The sequence below is a fragment of the Hakea prostrata genome, unplaced genomic scaffold (assembly GCF_041222555.1).
Source record: "Hakea prostrata isolate BN-2017 unplaced genomic scaffold, UWA_Hpros_2 contig_64, whole genome shotgun sequence".
NCBI classification, from domain to species: Eukaryota; Viridiplantae; Streptophyta; class Magnoliopsida; order Proteales; family Proteaceae; genus Hakea; species Hakea prostrata.
The window spans coordinates 212,996-229,746 of NW_028291183.1; the positions used below are offsets into that span (position 1 = coordinate 212,996).

The 16,751-nt window shown below is 37.2% G+C and overlaps 2 protein-coding genes across 3 annotated transcripts; one reads left to right on the top strand and one right to left on the bottom strand.

The window, feature by feature from the left end:
• Positions 1 to 449: 449 nt before the first annotated feature.
• On the bottom strand, positions 450 to 3,523 carry LOC148999026 (putative inactive purple acid phosphatase 27). The gene is made up of 12 exons (XM_089141524.1): positions 3,225 to 3,523; positions 3,030 to 3,117; positions 2,635 to 2,901; positions 2,428 to 2,536; positions 2,199 to 2,313; positions 1,911 to 2,043; positions 1,442 to 1,816; positions 1,274 to 1,341; positions 1,102 to 1,195; positions 795 to 983; positions 607 to 693; positions 450 to 542 (listed from the first exon to the last, which is right to left on the bottom strand). Exons 1-12 carry the CDS (start codon positions 3,506 to 3,508, stop codon positions 450 to 452), a joined length of 1,902 nt encoding a protein of 633 aa, XP_088997650.1. The 5' UTR covers positions 3,509 to 3,523.
• Positions 3,524 to 10,418: 6,895 nt separating this feature from the next.
• On the top strand, positions 10,419 to 13,348 carry LOC148999027 (uncharacterized). Of its 2 annotated transcripts, none has more exons than XM_089141526.1 (2): positions 10,419 to 10,684; positions 10,936 to 13,348. In XM_089141526.1, exon 2 carries the CDS (start codon positions 10,944 to 10,946, stop codon positions 12,360 to 12,362), a length of 1,419 nt encoding a protein of 472 aa, XP_088997652.1. In that variant the 5' UTR covers positions 10,419 to 10,684; positions 10,936 to 10,943; the 3' UTR covers positions 12,363 to 13,348. The 2 variants fall into 2 exon arrangements, with proteins under 2 accessions (XP_088997652.1, XP_088997651.1); XM_089141525.1 differs by having other exon boundaries at positions 10,862 to 13,347.
• The last annotated feature ends 3,403 nt before the right edge of the window (positions 13,349 to 16,751 follow it).

Below are 16,751 nucleotides of genomic sequence, written 5' to 3' on the forward strand. Positions count from 1 at the left end.
GCTCGATTTCCACATTAATAATTCTATTTCTTTTCACCTGTGCTCATCTGAGGCTTATTTTTTATCTTAATTTTTCAGCTTGTAATTACATTGATGTCTCAAAGCTAGCCTTACTCAGCCATTTATGGCTAGGAATATAAACCAAGAAGAAAGGGGGATTCACAAATCAAACTGAAAAATCAACAATTGGGTGAAGATCGAAATGACCTTAAATTTTAGTTTAAATGTTTCCTATGAAATGAACTGGCAATATTAGGGGAAATTAAGGATCTCTGATCTCTCTTGCCAGAGCCGAAAATCTAACACTTACCCCTCTCTTGTCTCTCCTTCTTTCTCCTTTATCTTCTACATCTTGCAGGTACTACATTCCAGGATTTTACAATCTACAATAGTTTTGGGCGAGCACTTATTTATTGAATTATCTTTGCCCTGGGTAAAGGGTGGTGGACTTACTCTTGTTGATTGTCTTTGGATGGGTAAATTGTGGTGGACTTAGCATGGAGAGTATTACATTCTTGGTTTTCATTTAATGAATTTGTTCTCTGACAAGTAAAAGAAAAACAAAAAACGTTTACATAGTGAAAGTTTGGTTTCATTTTTACTAACCTCTGCACTTAAGTCTTGCACTGTTGCTGAGAATCTTACATATCCATATTCAGCAATCCGAACTAAACTCCAACTAGCAGCAGTAGTCTGTCCAAAGCAAAAAACACATGAATACATGATGATCAATACTACTTGAAAAAACTGCAATGGGCTGCATGTACTATGAAGATGATACTCATTTAGCTTACATTAGTTGGAAACTGATCCAGTGTGAACCCTGCCATACCAATAACTGCATGAACTGGAGCACTGTAATTTGTATTATCATATGTGTCAACCCCATTTGCATCTTTAGTAGGCATGGCCTTGCAAGCACCTTGATAAACCGCACAAGTTCTTTCATAGTTGTGGACATGGCCCCAGAAAGCAAGATCCACCTGATGATTCATGATCACAAATTTTTCATGTTCTAGCTCAATACACGATCTCTAAAAACTCACGTTTCTTTTTAAAGATACATTTATCTTGTTGGTAGGATGGATATATTTAACTTACCTTGTAGTTCATTAGTAAAGGTTCTACAGTTGATACAAAAGTTGGATCTACACTAGGAAGTATTCCTGATATGGAAGAATACATTGGTCTGTGCCTGCAAGTGGAAATGTTTCAGTGGCTAATATTACTTTCTTTAACGCAAGCAATAATAAGATTGTTGGGTCATACTTACCCTATGAAAATTAACCAAGGAGTTTTCGATCGATCAACCGAACCCATGTCTGTTTCCATCCATTGGTACTATTATGGATTTCACATTTGTTAGAATATGATCAAAGAAGGAGATTTATAGAATTTCTATGAACATAATATTATGGAACAGGAAGATCATTTAAGTTACCTGTTCTGAGCTTGAGCTCCAATCATGCTCAGTAGAAATCACGGTGAAATGGATGGGCCCTTGTTCTATGGAGTACCATGGCTTGTCCTTAGCACTTGTGGGCATAGGGAAATAGGTCTCATAAGGGACTCCACATTCACCACCTGAATCAGTAAGTTCGTAGACCGATCCGGAGTCTGGATAGTCTCTCTCATGGTTTCCAGTTGCAGTCATGTAGGTAACACGAGATGCTAGAGGGGTTATCTGGTTAAGGAAGAAATCCCATTCAACTAAGAAGCCCGTAGCATAGCTGATGTCCCCAATGTGGAAAATGGAGTTCACATTGCCTGATGCAACTTCTTGGGTCATGGCATCTGTAACTGATATTGATCCGGGCTGTTTATTTAAACAACATTACACAAACTCAAATAAGAATTGCATGAATGTGTGTTTTTAACAAAATGGATACAAAATCTTTTAAGGGTATGACCTGAATGTAATGCTCAACGGAGGCATCATGGGGAGCCTTCCCCATGTCCCCAAATGCAAGGAAGCTAAGTCCAGCTGATCCTCCTGCAGGAGGTGTCCAGAATTGAATCTGAGAACTCCAACCGACTGAATCACTGCAATGTGACATAAGGTTTCTCTGTTTAATGAAGATTGATAGAAAAAAGAAATTTGAGAACATATAAACACACTTCTGTATCATCTTCATGAATTGATTGGCTTCAAGCTCTCTCTTTCTCCCCTAAAGTTTTTATATTTGTAATTCACTTGCCTTCCATAACTGTAGGAGTAACTTGTTGAAGGTTGCAGTCCGGTCATAAGCGCAGTGTGAATATAACCAGGGTCATGCCATCCAAAATCCTTGGCCGGGCTTATTGCATCAGTACCTAAATTCCAATTTCAGAATTGGGGGTATAAAATTAGATTCTGCAATATCTTCCCTCAGAATAAAATTAGGAAATTGAATAACAAAAGAAAATCAATAGATCACAAGTACTCACCACACATATCATTTTGGGTAAAGGTGGTAACTTGTGATGTTGCAGTGTATCCATTCCCATATTGAACTTGTTGAGGGTTTTGGTCTCCACTCACCCATGTTAATCTCATCTGCCCCCAAAATAAACCCAAACACTGTCTAATTAGTTCATAATCTCATCACATACTGATGTAAATCTAGTCTATGAGATCAAGATGACCGATATTACCGATTGTCCAGTTGAATCCACACTTGAGAGATGACCATACATTGGACTATTTGGATTAGCAAAGCTCACAGGATTTGTTCGTTTTAAGATGCAAGGTGTATCAAAACCCCCAGTCATGAACACAAACTCTATATCAGTTCTGATGTTAGTGACATGAAATGTTATTGTACCACTGCATGTTTTCACGATACACACGCCACCCAGGGATTCCTGGCATACGGCATTGTTACAATTAAGATAATTTGGATCGTTCTGCACATATTGAGCCTGTAATACCAAAGAATATCCTTTAGTTTCCATATTTTTTAATCATGTTAGAGAAAATATAATTTTATATTTCTTAACTAGCATTAATCATGTCAAATTTATGCATTTCTTATTTTGCTAGTAGTTACCTTCACAGGATAATGGCAGAGTAGAGGAAGGTCACTAGTATCTCCAGTCTCAAGGTACAAAGCTTCATTTAGAGGACAATCTGTGACACTGCACACACAACCAAGAACCCTAATTTTATCAACCCACCAAAAAAGAATCTTCAAAGTGGGAAAACTGTGATTTAAAAGAAGTCTACTTTTCTTGTTTTCGCTTACTTGGAGTAAGAAGGTGAGACCATGGCAACCCAGTCAGAATCTGCAGGAACTATAACACCACTTACAGTAACTGTTACATATTGTTCATTCAAAAGTCCAGACGCTGCAACCGAACTGAAATTGATCTTAAGATATGGATTTGGATCTTCACAGCTCAGTAAAGATCTTCTGTTCAGTAACCGAAAATCTGATATTGAACTGTCACGATGAAAAGAAGGAGAAAAAGAAGAAGAAGGACGAAAAGATGAAGATAGCAGCGGTCTTGCTGATGATGAACCAAACATGAAAGAAATAAGAACAAGAGAGAAGTGAAACTAGAAGATAGACGAGACTTCATGATTTCTAAAGAAAATGAAACAAGAATAGGAAGACGAGTGAGAAAGGAAAATGTTGAGGCTGCTATATATAATGTTTTCTAAATTGACTTCCAACGTATTTGGCAATTGGCATGATTCTTAGCAGTTCTGTGTCATGCACTTGCGTAACATAATTAAAATTGGAATAAACTTTTAAAAGCCATACTTTCTTTGTTAATCAAGATTTGAATATCCGCGAAAGTATTATTAGTTTCTACGTAATCTTTTATTAATTACTTTGATTTATGTGTGGTTGACTTCTATTTCTTGTTTATTATCTTTAAGTTTATTTTAAAATGCTAGTAAAATATTCTTCAAATATCCATTATTTTTTCTCATAGCTTGACCCATCTTACACCTTCACGATAGCTTTTATATATAATTTAAATATAGTATCAGGGTGAATTGAACCATAATTTCTTTACTAAAAGGCATTTAATTTTTATTAAGTTTCCTAAAAGCAAGTATTGCCTTGGATGATATTTCCACTTTTCCTGGGGTTAGTTTTGTAATTTTATGTACCTTTGTATCAAGTTGTAGAGGTTTAACACTCCCCTCCCTCCCACCCAACCTACTCATCTCCTTCCCCCTCCCCACCTAACCTCGCCTTCTTCATTTTTCCCCGTTTCATTAGTGTTTGCAGAGTTTAACTGGTACATTTCAAGCGAGATATAACTACTATTAGAAGAATATTCTAAGAAGAAACCAAAACATGAAAGAACTTAATTATAGTGTTTCTTCTACGGTTGCTTTCACTCAATTATTGTGCAGCATCAAATTTGAATTTTGGATAAACTATTACGTGGTAGTTGTGCTTTCACTTGCATCATGCCATGCTAATGATTGAGGCTAATTTCTACAAAAACCATACATGGTTTCTCATCGTTGGACCTCACTAAGTCAAGACGACCAAGATCTGATCCGGTAGCATGGCATACTTTGGCACCAGTATCTCTCCTTGCAAAATAGAGTCGAATGTCTTTTATGGAAGATGGGGCGCAAGTTTGGCCCTTATGGCCCTAACCAGCTCCAAGCTTGAATAAGGCCTGCGCTAATGATTTTGGCCCTAAGAATAATGCATGGTCAAAATATCCGAGTCCTAATTCAGGGTCAACGATAGGCCGCCCGAGAAACAGTATTTGTCTTGTCTGACCCATACATGACTTTTAGGCCCATATTTTGGCCCTGATCCCATCTTGATTTTGGCTTAATCTAAACTCTAACTTTAAACTAGATTTAACTCTAATATTGACCCTTACATTAATCTTAATCAAGCCCTGATTTTGATCTTGAGTCTCCCTTTTTTTTCTTCCTTGATTTATTTATTTGTTTTTTCCTCTCCTCCTTAGCTAAGAAGCCATTTATGTTAAATGGAAAAAATAACTACCCCATCAAGCTAATGATCAAGAACCAAACACACTTGTCCCTGCAACATCAATTGCTGCCTATACACTCTTCCTCACTAGTTCCTTCCTTTTTTTGAATAGGAGGTCAAAATTCACGCTAGGTACATATAAAAATCGTCAAAACAAAGCATCAGTAGCACCGGCCTCAAACTCGAAGCTTAAAAACTAACCAAACCAAAATCTAACTCTATGCATAGCATCCTAGCTTATCTCTCTTCGAAGGTTGTTTTCTAGTGAACACTAGTTTCCTTTCTCTTGATGCTAAGGTTGCAAGAAAATCCGCTATTGGATTTGCCTCATGAAAACAATGTGTTTTTCACACTATTGTTTCTAGGTATCATTGAATGCTTACCATCTTTACATGATAAGCCAGGGTAATCGCTTCTTGTTTATAGCCATAGCCACTACTACTGAATTTGTCTCAATCCAGAGCTTTGAAAGATTCACCTCCCTTGCCATTGACACCCCCCTAACCAGCCCCTTAAATTCAGCTTCATAGATGGATCACAAACCCAAATGAGAGCAAAAATATTTCACCGCCATTGCATTGTCGCCCCTAAGCAAACCACTCGTTAGGGTGTCAATTTGCAGCCTGAACCATTAAGACCAAATCAAACCGGACTATTATATCTTGAACCGGCCCAAACCAAACCTTAATACTTTGTGTTTAGGCTACGGGGCAAAGTCTGAACTGTTTCGGGCTGGTACAGGCCAACTTGTGTGCAGCCCGTTAGCCTAAACCAAATGGCCTCAATCAACCTATTAGTGAAGTACCTCTCTAACTTAGCTATATATTTCAGATTTAAAGTAGGTTAACTTCATTTTTTTTCTTTCATCAATCTAATTTCTTCCCTCAAGAGTGCAGTTGTTCCCATTACCTCTCTCTTATATTTCCTATTTTAATTCTAGGGGAGAAGAAAAAAGAAAAGAAAGATGAAAATCGTTAGTCATGGAGCAACTTTTATTGTTATTTTGCAAATAGGTTGTGTTTGGGCTTAGTGTTTTTCAGCCCGAAAATATTATGCCTAAACCAAAACCACCCAAATTGCACAGTTGACACCCATTCCACCAACACCAACATGTCCTGGATTACTAAGAGCAAGCCATCTATATTCAGTTTGAGCCACCTGATTTCCAGAAGCAGCCAATGAACCTCAAGAGGAGCTTTGATTGGTTGAACCTTCACCTGCACACTCAACTGATCAGCAATACGTGCATCTTCCTGCCCTACCCTCCCCAAGACATGATAACTTCCCATTAGAAGTTCAGTGCAAAAAAGCCCAATACACCCAAACTTTTTTACCAAAAGAAGCGGATTGTATGATTGTAAAGTATTTTATAGTTTATGGAATGGATAAAGTAACAGTTTACTTGGTATTGGAGGAGTAAGTTCTAAACTTATATAAAATCATTTCTTAGCAGAGATACACCAAATTAACGTATTTTCTACTGTAAAATCTATTTCATTTATTGTTTACTGAACGCTTTTATATTTTGACCCAAAATGAGTCCAGTACTGTTTTTTGAGAAATATGTAATAATAAAAAATGAAAGAGAAAATTATAAATTGCACGCTTTCTTTGGGGCTTAAACTCTGGGTTGCACGCTTTAGTGCCCTAAAGCAGATTGCATGCTTTAGTAATTACAAGTTGAACACTCATAACATTCCATCCAAGACTTCATTAAGTCATGAGCAAAATGACCATTATCCTCATAAAATCAAATGACTTAAATAGCCTTTTAAACACTCTCATACCCAGCCCTTCACCCATCTTCTACCTACACGTCCCCGGAAACCAACACCCCTTGCTGGAAAATCTCTCCGCCATCATCCCCTGCCAGAAAATATCTCCAACACCCCTTGCTGGAAAATCTCTCCGCCATCATCCCCTGCCAGAAAATATCTCTCCTCCCATGAAAACAATCCGGTTGGTGAGGATGGAAGAGGATTTCTTTCGAAATTGGGGCTTATTTGTGCTAAATGTTGTCATGGATGTCATCGCAGGAAAATCTCTCTCCTCCCATGAAAACTATCCGATCAGTAAGGATGGAAGAGTATTTGTTTCAAAGCTGGGGTTTAATCGTGCCAGATGTTGTCGTGGATGTCATTGTCCCGACTGTACAAAGGATAAGTTGATCAAAGGGTTGAGACGCCAAGCTGGTGTAAATATGTTTAAAACTTAATTAATATTATTTTATATTTTTATATAAATATGTTTTTTAATCGTGTATTTTATCCTATGATTTTTGTTTAGTCACACATCGGGTTGAGAGGAATTGATTATATCGTTTATATTTAGTAAGGACCTATGTAATATTAATTTGAACTAATGGTCGAACCCTGTGCGACATGAGTCAAGCCTATACCATGTTGTGACCCAACCATGGTTATATAGATATGTATTAATTAATACTAATAATTCTATATGACTTGGGACTTGAGACCTAGGCCTTGATCCGGAAGGCCCATTTTGTCATGGGCTCTATTCCAGAAAGCCCACTCTGTGGGTGAAAATGTGGAGGTGCCATTAGAGAAGCACTTTCCTTTAGGGAAGTCAGCTAGATAAATACCTTTCTAAAGGGAGTTGAGCTAAATAGGTACCCTCACTAAGAGAGGTGACCTTACCCTTTCACCCACAGCCTTTGGGGCTCTATATAAACCTATTTTTGATTTCATTATTGAAACTGAATTTTCTCCTCCTCTTTCTCTCTCTCTCTCTCCCCCTGTTGTTATTCTGTTAAGCAGTGAACATAACCTAATTACACCTTAAGTAACCTTTCTGGGTTATTTTGTTAAGCAGTGAATATAACCTGATTACACCTTAAGTAACCTTTCTGGGATGCAACCTTAAAGGCTTGGGCTAACTGATCTTAGGGTGAAGACACTTTTAGAACCCGTATTGCACAAATCGGGGTGTCTAAATACCTTAAAGAAAGTACCTCTGGTACGTTTCAGCTCTAAAGAAGTATTGTGAGAACAACCGTTCGAGTGTTTGTGCAGATTCCTCAACCAGTTTCATCACATGCTTCCATGATAGAAGAGGTTGATTGTTAGGAATTATGAAATGATGGTTATCTTTAACTAACTAAACAGAATAACAGAAATTGGACATCATTGTAAACCTTGGGCAACGCCATTGCTGCTACTTAAGAGTTTCTTAGTTTGAGGTTTCAGAATTTGTTCTTCATCCCGGGTATGTAGAGAGAGTGTCATACAAAAGGAGGAGCAAAAAGGTGAGAGAAGCAAAGTAAAGGATATTGTCAGTGGGTGACGAAAATAAAAGGGAAAAGAAATTAGAGCCCACCGGTGATGGAGTAAAATCCATCGTGAACACTTGAAAGGGAATAGGCTTCATATAATATTTAGATGGATTGTAGAGAAAACCAACATTATACTGCACTTCTGAGAAAGATAATAATCGATGTTTTATGTGATGAAATTGTAATTTCAATCCATCCCATAGCAAATCGAAGCTAAAACCAATAGAAAAATTAGTTAGCAATAGCAATGAATGAATAGAAATGTACCTAGCTGAGTTTAGTTTCTTTCTACAATTTACTTGTGTTGGAAAGGAGAGATCGGACTAGGAAAGAGATTTTTTGGCAAGGGACGGTGGGCGGAGAAATTTTCCGGTAGGGGTGTTGGTTTTTGGTAAAGATAGGCAATTTTCAGTAAGGTGTAAGTAAAAGATGGGTGAAAGGATTCTCCCTCATCCACCCAAAGGGTTGAGTATGAGAGGATTTTAAAAGGGTACTTATGTTATTTGACTTTATGAGGGTAGTATGGTCATTTTCCTCATGACTTAACAGAATCTTGGATAGAATATTAGGAGTGTGCAATTTGTAATTTAAAGTACTAAAGTGTGCAACCTAGAGTTTTAACCCCACTAAAGCATGCAATTTGTAATTTTCTCAAAATGAAAACTATATCAAAGACAGCTTTGAGCTTTAGTATTGGCTACTCTGCAAGGGGATTGTGTTGCTTTTTTGAATGACATGTGGTGGTGAAGTGCCGAACACTTTTTTTTTTTGCCAAATAAGTGCTAACACTTGTAATTCATTATCCGGAGCTGCTCTATGGGGCTTCTTATTGTCACAAAAGAAAAAGTTGGGGAAGGCGCGGCAACAAAGTTTGGATCAGCTAGCTAAGGTGGATAGTAGATTTAGCTCATTCTTGCCTTAACTTGATTTAAGGCTTAAGATTCTTGTCCCTAATTCTAAGCCCTGATGATCAAGCCAAGTCCAATCGGCCCTAATTGTATCTGATTAGGCTAGGAAGGGAAAGGGTTGGCCTTGACCCTCTCTTTGTACATGTGCTTGTTTTTCCCTATATCCGTAATTGGTCCTATCCTTAATTGGCTCTATTTCTAAAGCTAGCCCTAGCCCTAGCGTAATGCATCAATTATAGAAAGTATGCTAACTAAATCTAAGTTCCCAATTGAACAATGAAACTTCTCAAATCTTATAAAGTTTAAAATAAAATAAAATAAAATAAAATAAAATAAAAATTCCAACCCACAATTATTACATTTTTTTATTTTATATTTTGGTGGGAAGTCATAAGTATTACATTTGATATGATAATATCTTAATTATTATATGTAAAATCAAAGAAATAGAACTTTTATAATTTAACTTATTATTAACGCTCTTTTGGTATCAATTATCATTCTTAATTGTGAGAAATTTTCATTATTTTAAATTGTTTGGCATCTAATATCATTTTTTAATTTAAAATAATAAAAAAGCCTCTAAAATTCATAATAGACTTTGTGTATATTATGGATTATAATTAAAATTTCATTCTCTTTATTTATGCAAATGTTTACTTAAAATTTTATAGTTAAGATAAGGGTAAAATAGTCAATACATATTATTTTATAAAAAATTATATATTTTTTCTTTTTTCTTTTTGCACTTGCTCACTGTCATTTTTTAATAATTTTTTATTTTGACATATTAAATTTATTTTTCATTCTATAATTTATTTTTGACAAAATTCACAACACCATTTTTCATTATTGACCAATAATGAATTCGTGTACTTAATTTTTTAAAATAGGTATAATAGAGAATGAAAATTGATAAAAAAAAAAAGAGAGCCTAAATCTAAATTGTTTGATATGAAAATATAAAATAAAGAAACAAAATGACTTCCAAGATCAAAATGAATGAATGAATTTTGGTCGTGAATTGATCGATTAATGTAACGTATCCATTAGTCCATGCATACAGCATAACCAGTACAGTAGACATCTGTGACCCAGCACAGTCTCTGTAACTGAACCATGTTCGGTTCACGGGGTCAGGTAGATTCGCGTTGGGCCGTCCTCAGATTCAAACCGGAATTATATATTGACCAAACTAGCCTCATACTCTTATTTAATTCTGCCTCTTTCCTTCTCTTCCGAAATTAAACAAAATTAAAACCAAACGCCCGACCTAAGGCACAGGCGCACAGTGACGCCTGCGCGCTCCCTCTTTGGCTTAACCTGAGGCAGCAAGCAGAGTTCCCCATGTGCTAAAGCAAACGGAAGAAACCCAAAACCCGTTTCAGTGCCGCTAGGAACTGAACTAGAATCTATTCCCTCTATGCCCATTCAATCTGAATCTTGCTGCATGATGAATGCACTGGTTGACCAGGAATCCCTTCAATGATCCCTTGGATAGGAATGTCAAAGATATACCGGAAACTCAGGTATTATTCGAACTCTAGTTGTCTTAGCTCTCTTTTCTATCCATTTCAGACTCTTCGTCTCATTTGCTCTCTCAAGAACCGAAAATTCACTGAAGATTCTTGCTTTTTTTGAATTTTTTGTTCGAAGCAACTCTAGTCGTAAAAGTGACTGGTTTTCGCCATTTTTCTGTTTTGCAGAAATGAGCCTAATTTGTATAGATCGAGTTCAATCGTTTCTCAGGATCTAACATTTTTATTGTATCAACGTCCAGAAACTGTCATGTGCAATAGAAGTGCCAACTCTGTAATCAGATACTTCATCTCTAAGTTTGCATATGCGGGTCCCGTCAATAGTGTTTCTCGATTGTCTTCTACGTATTCTACAGGCGCTTCTCCATCACCAACGTCATGGGAAAGCTCCAATTCTAGTGAAATACCTTGTCTAGGGGCACGTAGCATAGGTGTTCGTGGTAAGTCCCAAGAGAGTAGAAAAGGTTTTGATGTTGCAACCAGGAGAAAAAATATGAAGCATAAATTTTCTGCTCGCAAGCCAAGCAAAGAAGTGTCCGACTTTGTTGAGTTGATTAAACAAGGAGAAGACTATATGAAATCGGAGCTCAGTCAGAGAGGAAAAATATCACCTGCTTTAATTTGCGAGGTTATGCAGGTCTTGAACTCTGAGAGAGTGCCGGCATTACATTTCTTCAATTGGGTTAGAGAGGCTCAGCCCGAAATTAACTGCAATTCTCATATTTGGAGCCTGGTTATTGCTCATCTTGGTGGCTTGGGAAAGTATGATTCAATGCTTCTTTTATTTAAAGTTCTTTCGAAGAAGAGGATTTGTCTGACAGAGAAGGCATTTGGGTTTTTGCCTCTTTCAAATAAGAATGGGGCTTCGGTTACAGGTTCTGTTAAAAGACTGATAGATATGTTAATTGAAGCTGGAGGCTCATGTCGTGGCTCTGGCATTTATTCCCTGATTAAGTTGCTATGTGCTTCGAATGCCTTTGACCTGGCAACCTTTGTGATGGAAGAGACAGATAGGAAGACATCTTATTACAACCTAATGATCTGGGCTAAATGTAGGAATGGCAATTTTCAAGCAGCACGGGATGATTTGGATGACATTAAGAAATTTGGTTGTCACCCAAATGCTAACTCTTATAATTACTTGCTCAGTGGACTCTGCAAGAATGGACAAATTGTTGAGGCTTGTAATCTGCTTAATTCTATGGAAGAATCAGGGTATATCCGAGATGCTCTGACCTTTGAAGTGCTTGTGTATCATGCATGTAGACTTCAAAGGGTGGATTTTGCTATGGAGTTCCTTAATCTGATGATATCATGTGGTTTAGAACCTCGCCTAACGACACATGCTGCCTTCATCAAGGGATACTTCGATGCTGAAAGATTCCAAGAGGCTCATAAGTATGTGGTTGATATGAGTAACAGGTACAAATCTTCAGCCAATACAAATTACAGCCTGCTTGCAAGCTTTCATCAGCAGAAAGGGTATGTTATTGAAGCCCATGAGATTCTTGTTGAAATGATTGGGAAGCGTCTGAAGCCCAACTTTCGAATTTACAAGAAAGTATTAAAGGATCTTTCTAAGTTACGGAAGGCAGAGTTGGTTACAGATTTAAAGAGAAGATTCATAGAGTTGGTTGTACCAAATCAACAGCAACAATTATCAGAATAAATTACCATCATTGCTCTCTTCTCTTGCTATTTGAGACAAAACATTCTGTTTTTTCAACAATCACTTCTGTCTGATTCTTGTCTCTGGTTCATTTATTTTTAATGTTGACTTATTTGGGTTCTTTCTCAAATGCAGTCCAAATCATCCTTTTTGATTTGGTATGTTACAGAAAAGTTAGTGAGACAAGTATTGTTTGGGGTTTCTCCTTGTTTTGTTCCATATAAATGGTAGCTTGTCTGCTTGAGTTAAGATACTTTTTCATTTACTCATGTTCAGTTTTCTGAGACGATAAGTTTGGCTTGTTGGGCACTTGGGGTCATTTCTTCTAGGTTGGGTAAATTTTTGTAGGTTTTCAGCTCTTAGAGGTGGTTGGGGATGGCTCCTACAGAACCTCTAATCGTGAATTTGAATACTTCAGTTGATTAAAATGCTGTTTCACATGACTCTATAGAATGCTGTCATAAATTGTATCAGTTTGTTTGATTTGATTAAAAAAGAAGGTTTACAGGCAGGAAACATAGCACTCAGCTCCTCTATTCATTTCAATGCTGACTGTATGTTGACGCACAGGGCATGGGATACATCAAGCGCTAGCGAGGTGTGCAGGACTTGAACCGACAATGTGCTGATGTAAACCCAGTTTTAGGGTTAGGGTTTTGATGATGTTTTTCCTAAAACTAAGGGCTGTCCATAATTCCAGCAAATAAGACTCTTAATGAGGTGTTTTTAGACTGGTTTTAGTGCTCACGAGAGTGATCAAAGCCCAAAGGGGATCGGCGAAGCTTGAGGTAAAGGGGATTGTGGGTTTTAGACTTAGAACCTTGCTGAAAAATAATTTCAGATCTGGAAATTAACAGTAGGGTTTGGAAACTAGGATTTTAGGGTTTCGATTAGGTGGGTAATGGGACTGTGTTGCTGTTTTTGTAATTTCAGATTTAGTTCTAATGGTTTTAAAGTATGGGTGAGGGTTTAGGTATAGAGGTTGAAGATGAATTGGAGAAATTTTGATAAAGAAGATGAAGTGTAGAATTACTCTTAGGGTTTTAGGTTTGAGATGGAATTAAGGGTAGGGATGGGGTTAGGAGTTATATGTGATCCAATTAGGTAGGAAAGGTGAGGCAAGGGGTGGGGATTAGGGAGGGCCGGATGGGTTTCGGGAGGGGGGGTGTTGCAGGATGGGGAGAGGGTAGGGGAGGGCCTAGGGAGTATCGTAGGGGGTGGGGTTAAGGTGCAAGGTTGTTGTGGAGGTGGGGCAGGTTGCTGTCAGGTCACAGCAGCAAGGGGGTTGGGCAGGGAAATTAGGGTGCGCAGGACTCCCGGGGGGGGGGGGAAGGGGAAAGGGGTGGGTTGCCTTGTGTGGTAGGGAAGGGAGGGGAAGGAGCTGGAGTTACTTTACTTGGGTGCTGGAGAACACTTGCTGGAATTCTGAATGTGCTGAATATTGAGGAAGAACTTTACTAACATCCGCCGAGGCCCCCTCAACAAGACCTTTGGTCCACAAACTCAGTAACTTTTCATTCAATAATCAGACTAATCTTACAAAGAAAGAATAGGCCTTAATTTGTAGCCTACTAAAAAGAACTCACTAAGTGGGATTTCTTTATATATTAGAATCCCACCACATAATCTTGACCACTGAAATAAATCTAAAAATCCAAAGGTCCATAATGGACACACGCTGAAATAAAAGTTTTAATTAATTTAAACTCTAATCAGCACATGCTTAAATTCTGTTTAATTAAAACTCTGATTGTCACATGTGCTACAGTTTAAAAGAACTAAGACTCAATAACTAACTCAACTATTAACTTAAGATTGGACTCTAGAAGTTAAACTGGAATTAAATTTCAGCAACTAATTAGGGTAGAAATTCCCAAAATACCCCTTCTAGGGGGTTTGGCCAGCCTAGGGAGGCTTCTTAGAGCCATATTATGGGCCCCACTTAGGGTTTTGGCCAGGGTCCAGATCGTGTTCACATCACATGCCCACTCAAGTGATGATATGTCTCATATCATAGTCATATCAATGGTCTATAGAAAAAATGATTTTGAGAATTGTATTCAGAAATACATCAATAAACTTAATTCTTCATTTCAGCAGGAATTATAGAGCAGAAATCTGTTTGGCTCAACCAGTTTACTTTTGTTTTCTGAGGGACTGAGCTGGGGAATAAGAACAAGCATAGAATATAATTGAGACACACCAATTGTCTTGTTTGTTCTGTGAGGCAGATGAAAGAATGGAAGGTGAAAAAGAATTACATTTTTCTGATAGAAACACCAACATTGGACTTCTTTTCCCAAAACATGCACAATTAGCTAATCTTATCTCTTTCTCTCTGCAGCTCTGGAGTTCTAGGGCCTATGTATTTTGATGATTACATAAGTGTGCAATTATGTGATTCAGTGATCTTATAGTTCTGTTTTGTAATTCCATACACAAATCTATTGTGCAATATAACTCTAAATGTCAGCATTTACGTTAATCCACTTATTCATACCTTTGTCGCTTAGGCGGGCACCTTGTCTATGTGCTTAGCTGTAGCTTCACTGCCTTAGGTCACCTTGACAACTTCGTTGCTGGGTTATGTTACTTGCATCAAATTCTCTTCTTGGTGCTGTAGGATGGCGTGTGGATGATTTGTGTCCCTATGCAAATGAAGGAAAAATTTAAGAGGATAAATAAAAACAAATGAAGTAGTTAAAGCCAACAATCTGAAGTCATTCTCATTATTACTTCAAAGAACCAGAATTTTATAAATTTTTTGATATTAAAATAATTCTCTTTTTTGTGGTTGTTTTCCACCCTTTTGTTTTATCAACTTAAAGGAAATATGTTCACACATAGTTGTCCATATATTTGCTCTCATGATATGAGCTTGAATTAGGTTCCTCTTATTGATAAAACTTGGTTATTTTCTCTAAGAAACACCAATGACTCTGAGCTGTGGCTGCATTGCTGCTAGCAAGGAGGAACTCCATGAAATTCATTTGTGGGTGGATTTTGGTTAAGGTTGGTTCATTACTTTCTGATTTGTTGAGGATAAGTCGCTTTGAGTAGATAGAAAACCCAAATCATACATTGGGATTTTACTTCTGATTTCTGTTTTCTGCATAACTAACTTCTCAGACAAATGTGATTCTGAGTTTGCTTCTTTTCTTTTCCTTTTTTATTTATTTATATTTTTTTGGGGGTTATATCTTGAGAAGGTGTTGGCGGTTCATTAATGGAAGATGTAAGAAGTATAGTTGCCTTTTGTAGCCATGCTGTCATTATTGTTGTTTTGGTTTGACTCAATCCTATTGACTCTTTATTTTCTTGGCTTGATAAATTCTTAGAAGCGTGTAGCAAGGAGATATCTCTCACGTCCCTGTTTTTTATTGTCTGTTATCTAGTTGAAAATAAATGAAGTCATATGTGCTGGCATAGGAAATGCCTTGGTTCAGAGAACCTTTTCCAATAAGTAACCATTGAATTCTGTTGGAGTGTAGTATGTCTTTCTTTCTTTCTTTCTTTTTCCCAGAATTTTGTAAATTTTTTGATATTAAAATATTTCTCTTTTTGGTTGTTGTTGCCCACCCTTTTGTTTTATCAACTTAAAGGAAATATTGTTCACACACAGTTGTCTGTATATTTGCTCTCATGATATGAGCTTGAATTAGGTTCCTCTTATTGATAAAAACTTGGTTATTTTCTCTAGGAAATACCAATGACTCAGAGTTGTGGTTGCATTGCTGCTGGCAAGGATGAGCTCCATGAAATTCATTTTCAGTGGATTTTGGTTAAGGTTGATTCATCTCTTTCTGATTTTGTTGATGGATAAGTCGCTTTGAGTAGATAGAAAACCCAAATCATACCTTTGGATTTCACTTCTGATTTCTGTTTTCTGGGTAACTTACATCTCAGACTAATGTGATTCTGAGTTTTCTTTTCTTTACCTTATTTATTTATTTATATATTTTTTCGGGGGGTGTATCTTGAGAAGGTGTCGGTGGTTCATTAATGGAAGCTGTAAAAAGTATAATTGCCTGTTGTAGCCATGCTGTCATTATTGTTGTTTTGGTTTGACTCAATCCTATTGACTCTTTATTTTCTTGGCTTGATAAATTCTTAGAAGCGTGAAGCAAGGAGATATCTCTCACGTCCCTATTTTTTATTATCCGTTATCTATATGTTGTTGTTGTCTTTCTTTCTTTTTTTTTCTTTTTCTTTTTCCCGGGGGGTGGGGGGGGGGGTTACTTCTAATAAGTGTATTTAGTAATTTTTTGTTTCTTGTCCCCCCGCCCCCCTTCCCTTTCTTCTTCTTCTCCTTCCCTCTCTTTTTTTTGGGTTTATTGATATATTGGTATACCTAACAAATGTTGTCCCATGTATGAATCATTATCACTT

Coding starts and splice junctions, on each gene's coding strand:
- LOC148999026 (XM_089141524.1), bottom strand. CDS start 3,508: ATGTTTGGTTCATCATCAGCAAGACCGCTGCTATCTTCATCTTTTCGT. Junction 2,314..2,427: donor TACCCAAAATGATATGTGTG/GTGAGTACTTGT, acceptor ATTGGAATTTAG/GTACTGATGCAATAAGCCCG. Junction 694..794: donor TGGATCAGTTTCCAACTAAT/GTAAGCTAAATG, acceptor TGCTTTGGACAG/ACTACTGCTGCTAGTTGGAG.
- LOC148999027 (XM_089141525.1), top strand. CDS start 10,641: ATGATCCCTTGGATAGGAATGTCAAAGATATACCGGAAACTCAG. Junction 10,685..10,861: donor AAGATATACCGGAAACTCAG/GTATTATTCGAA, acceptor TCTGTTTTGCAG/AAATGAGCCTAATTTGTATA.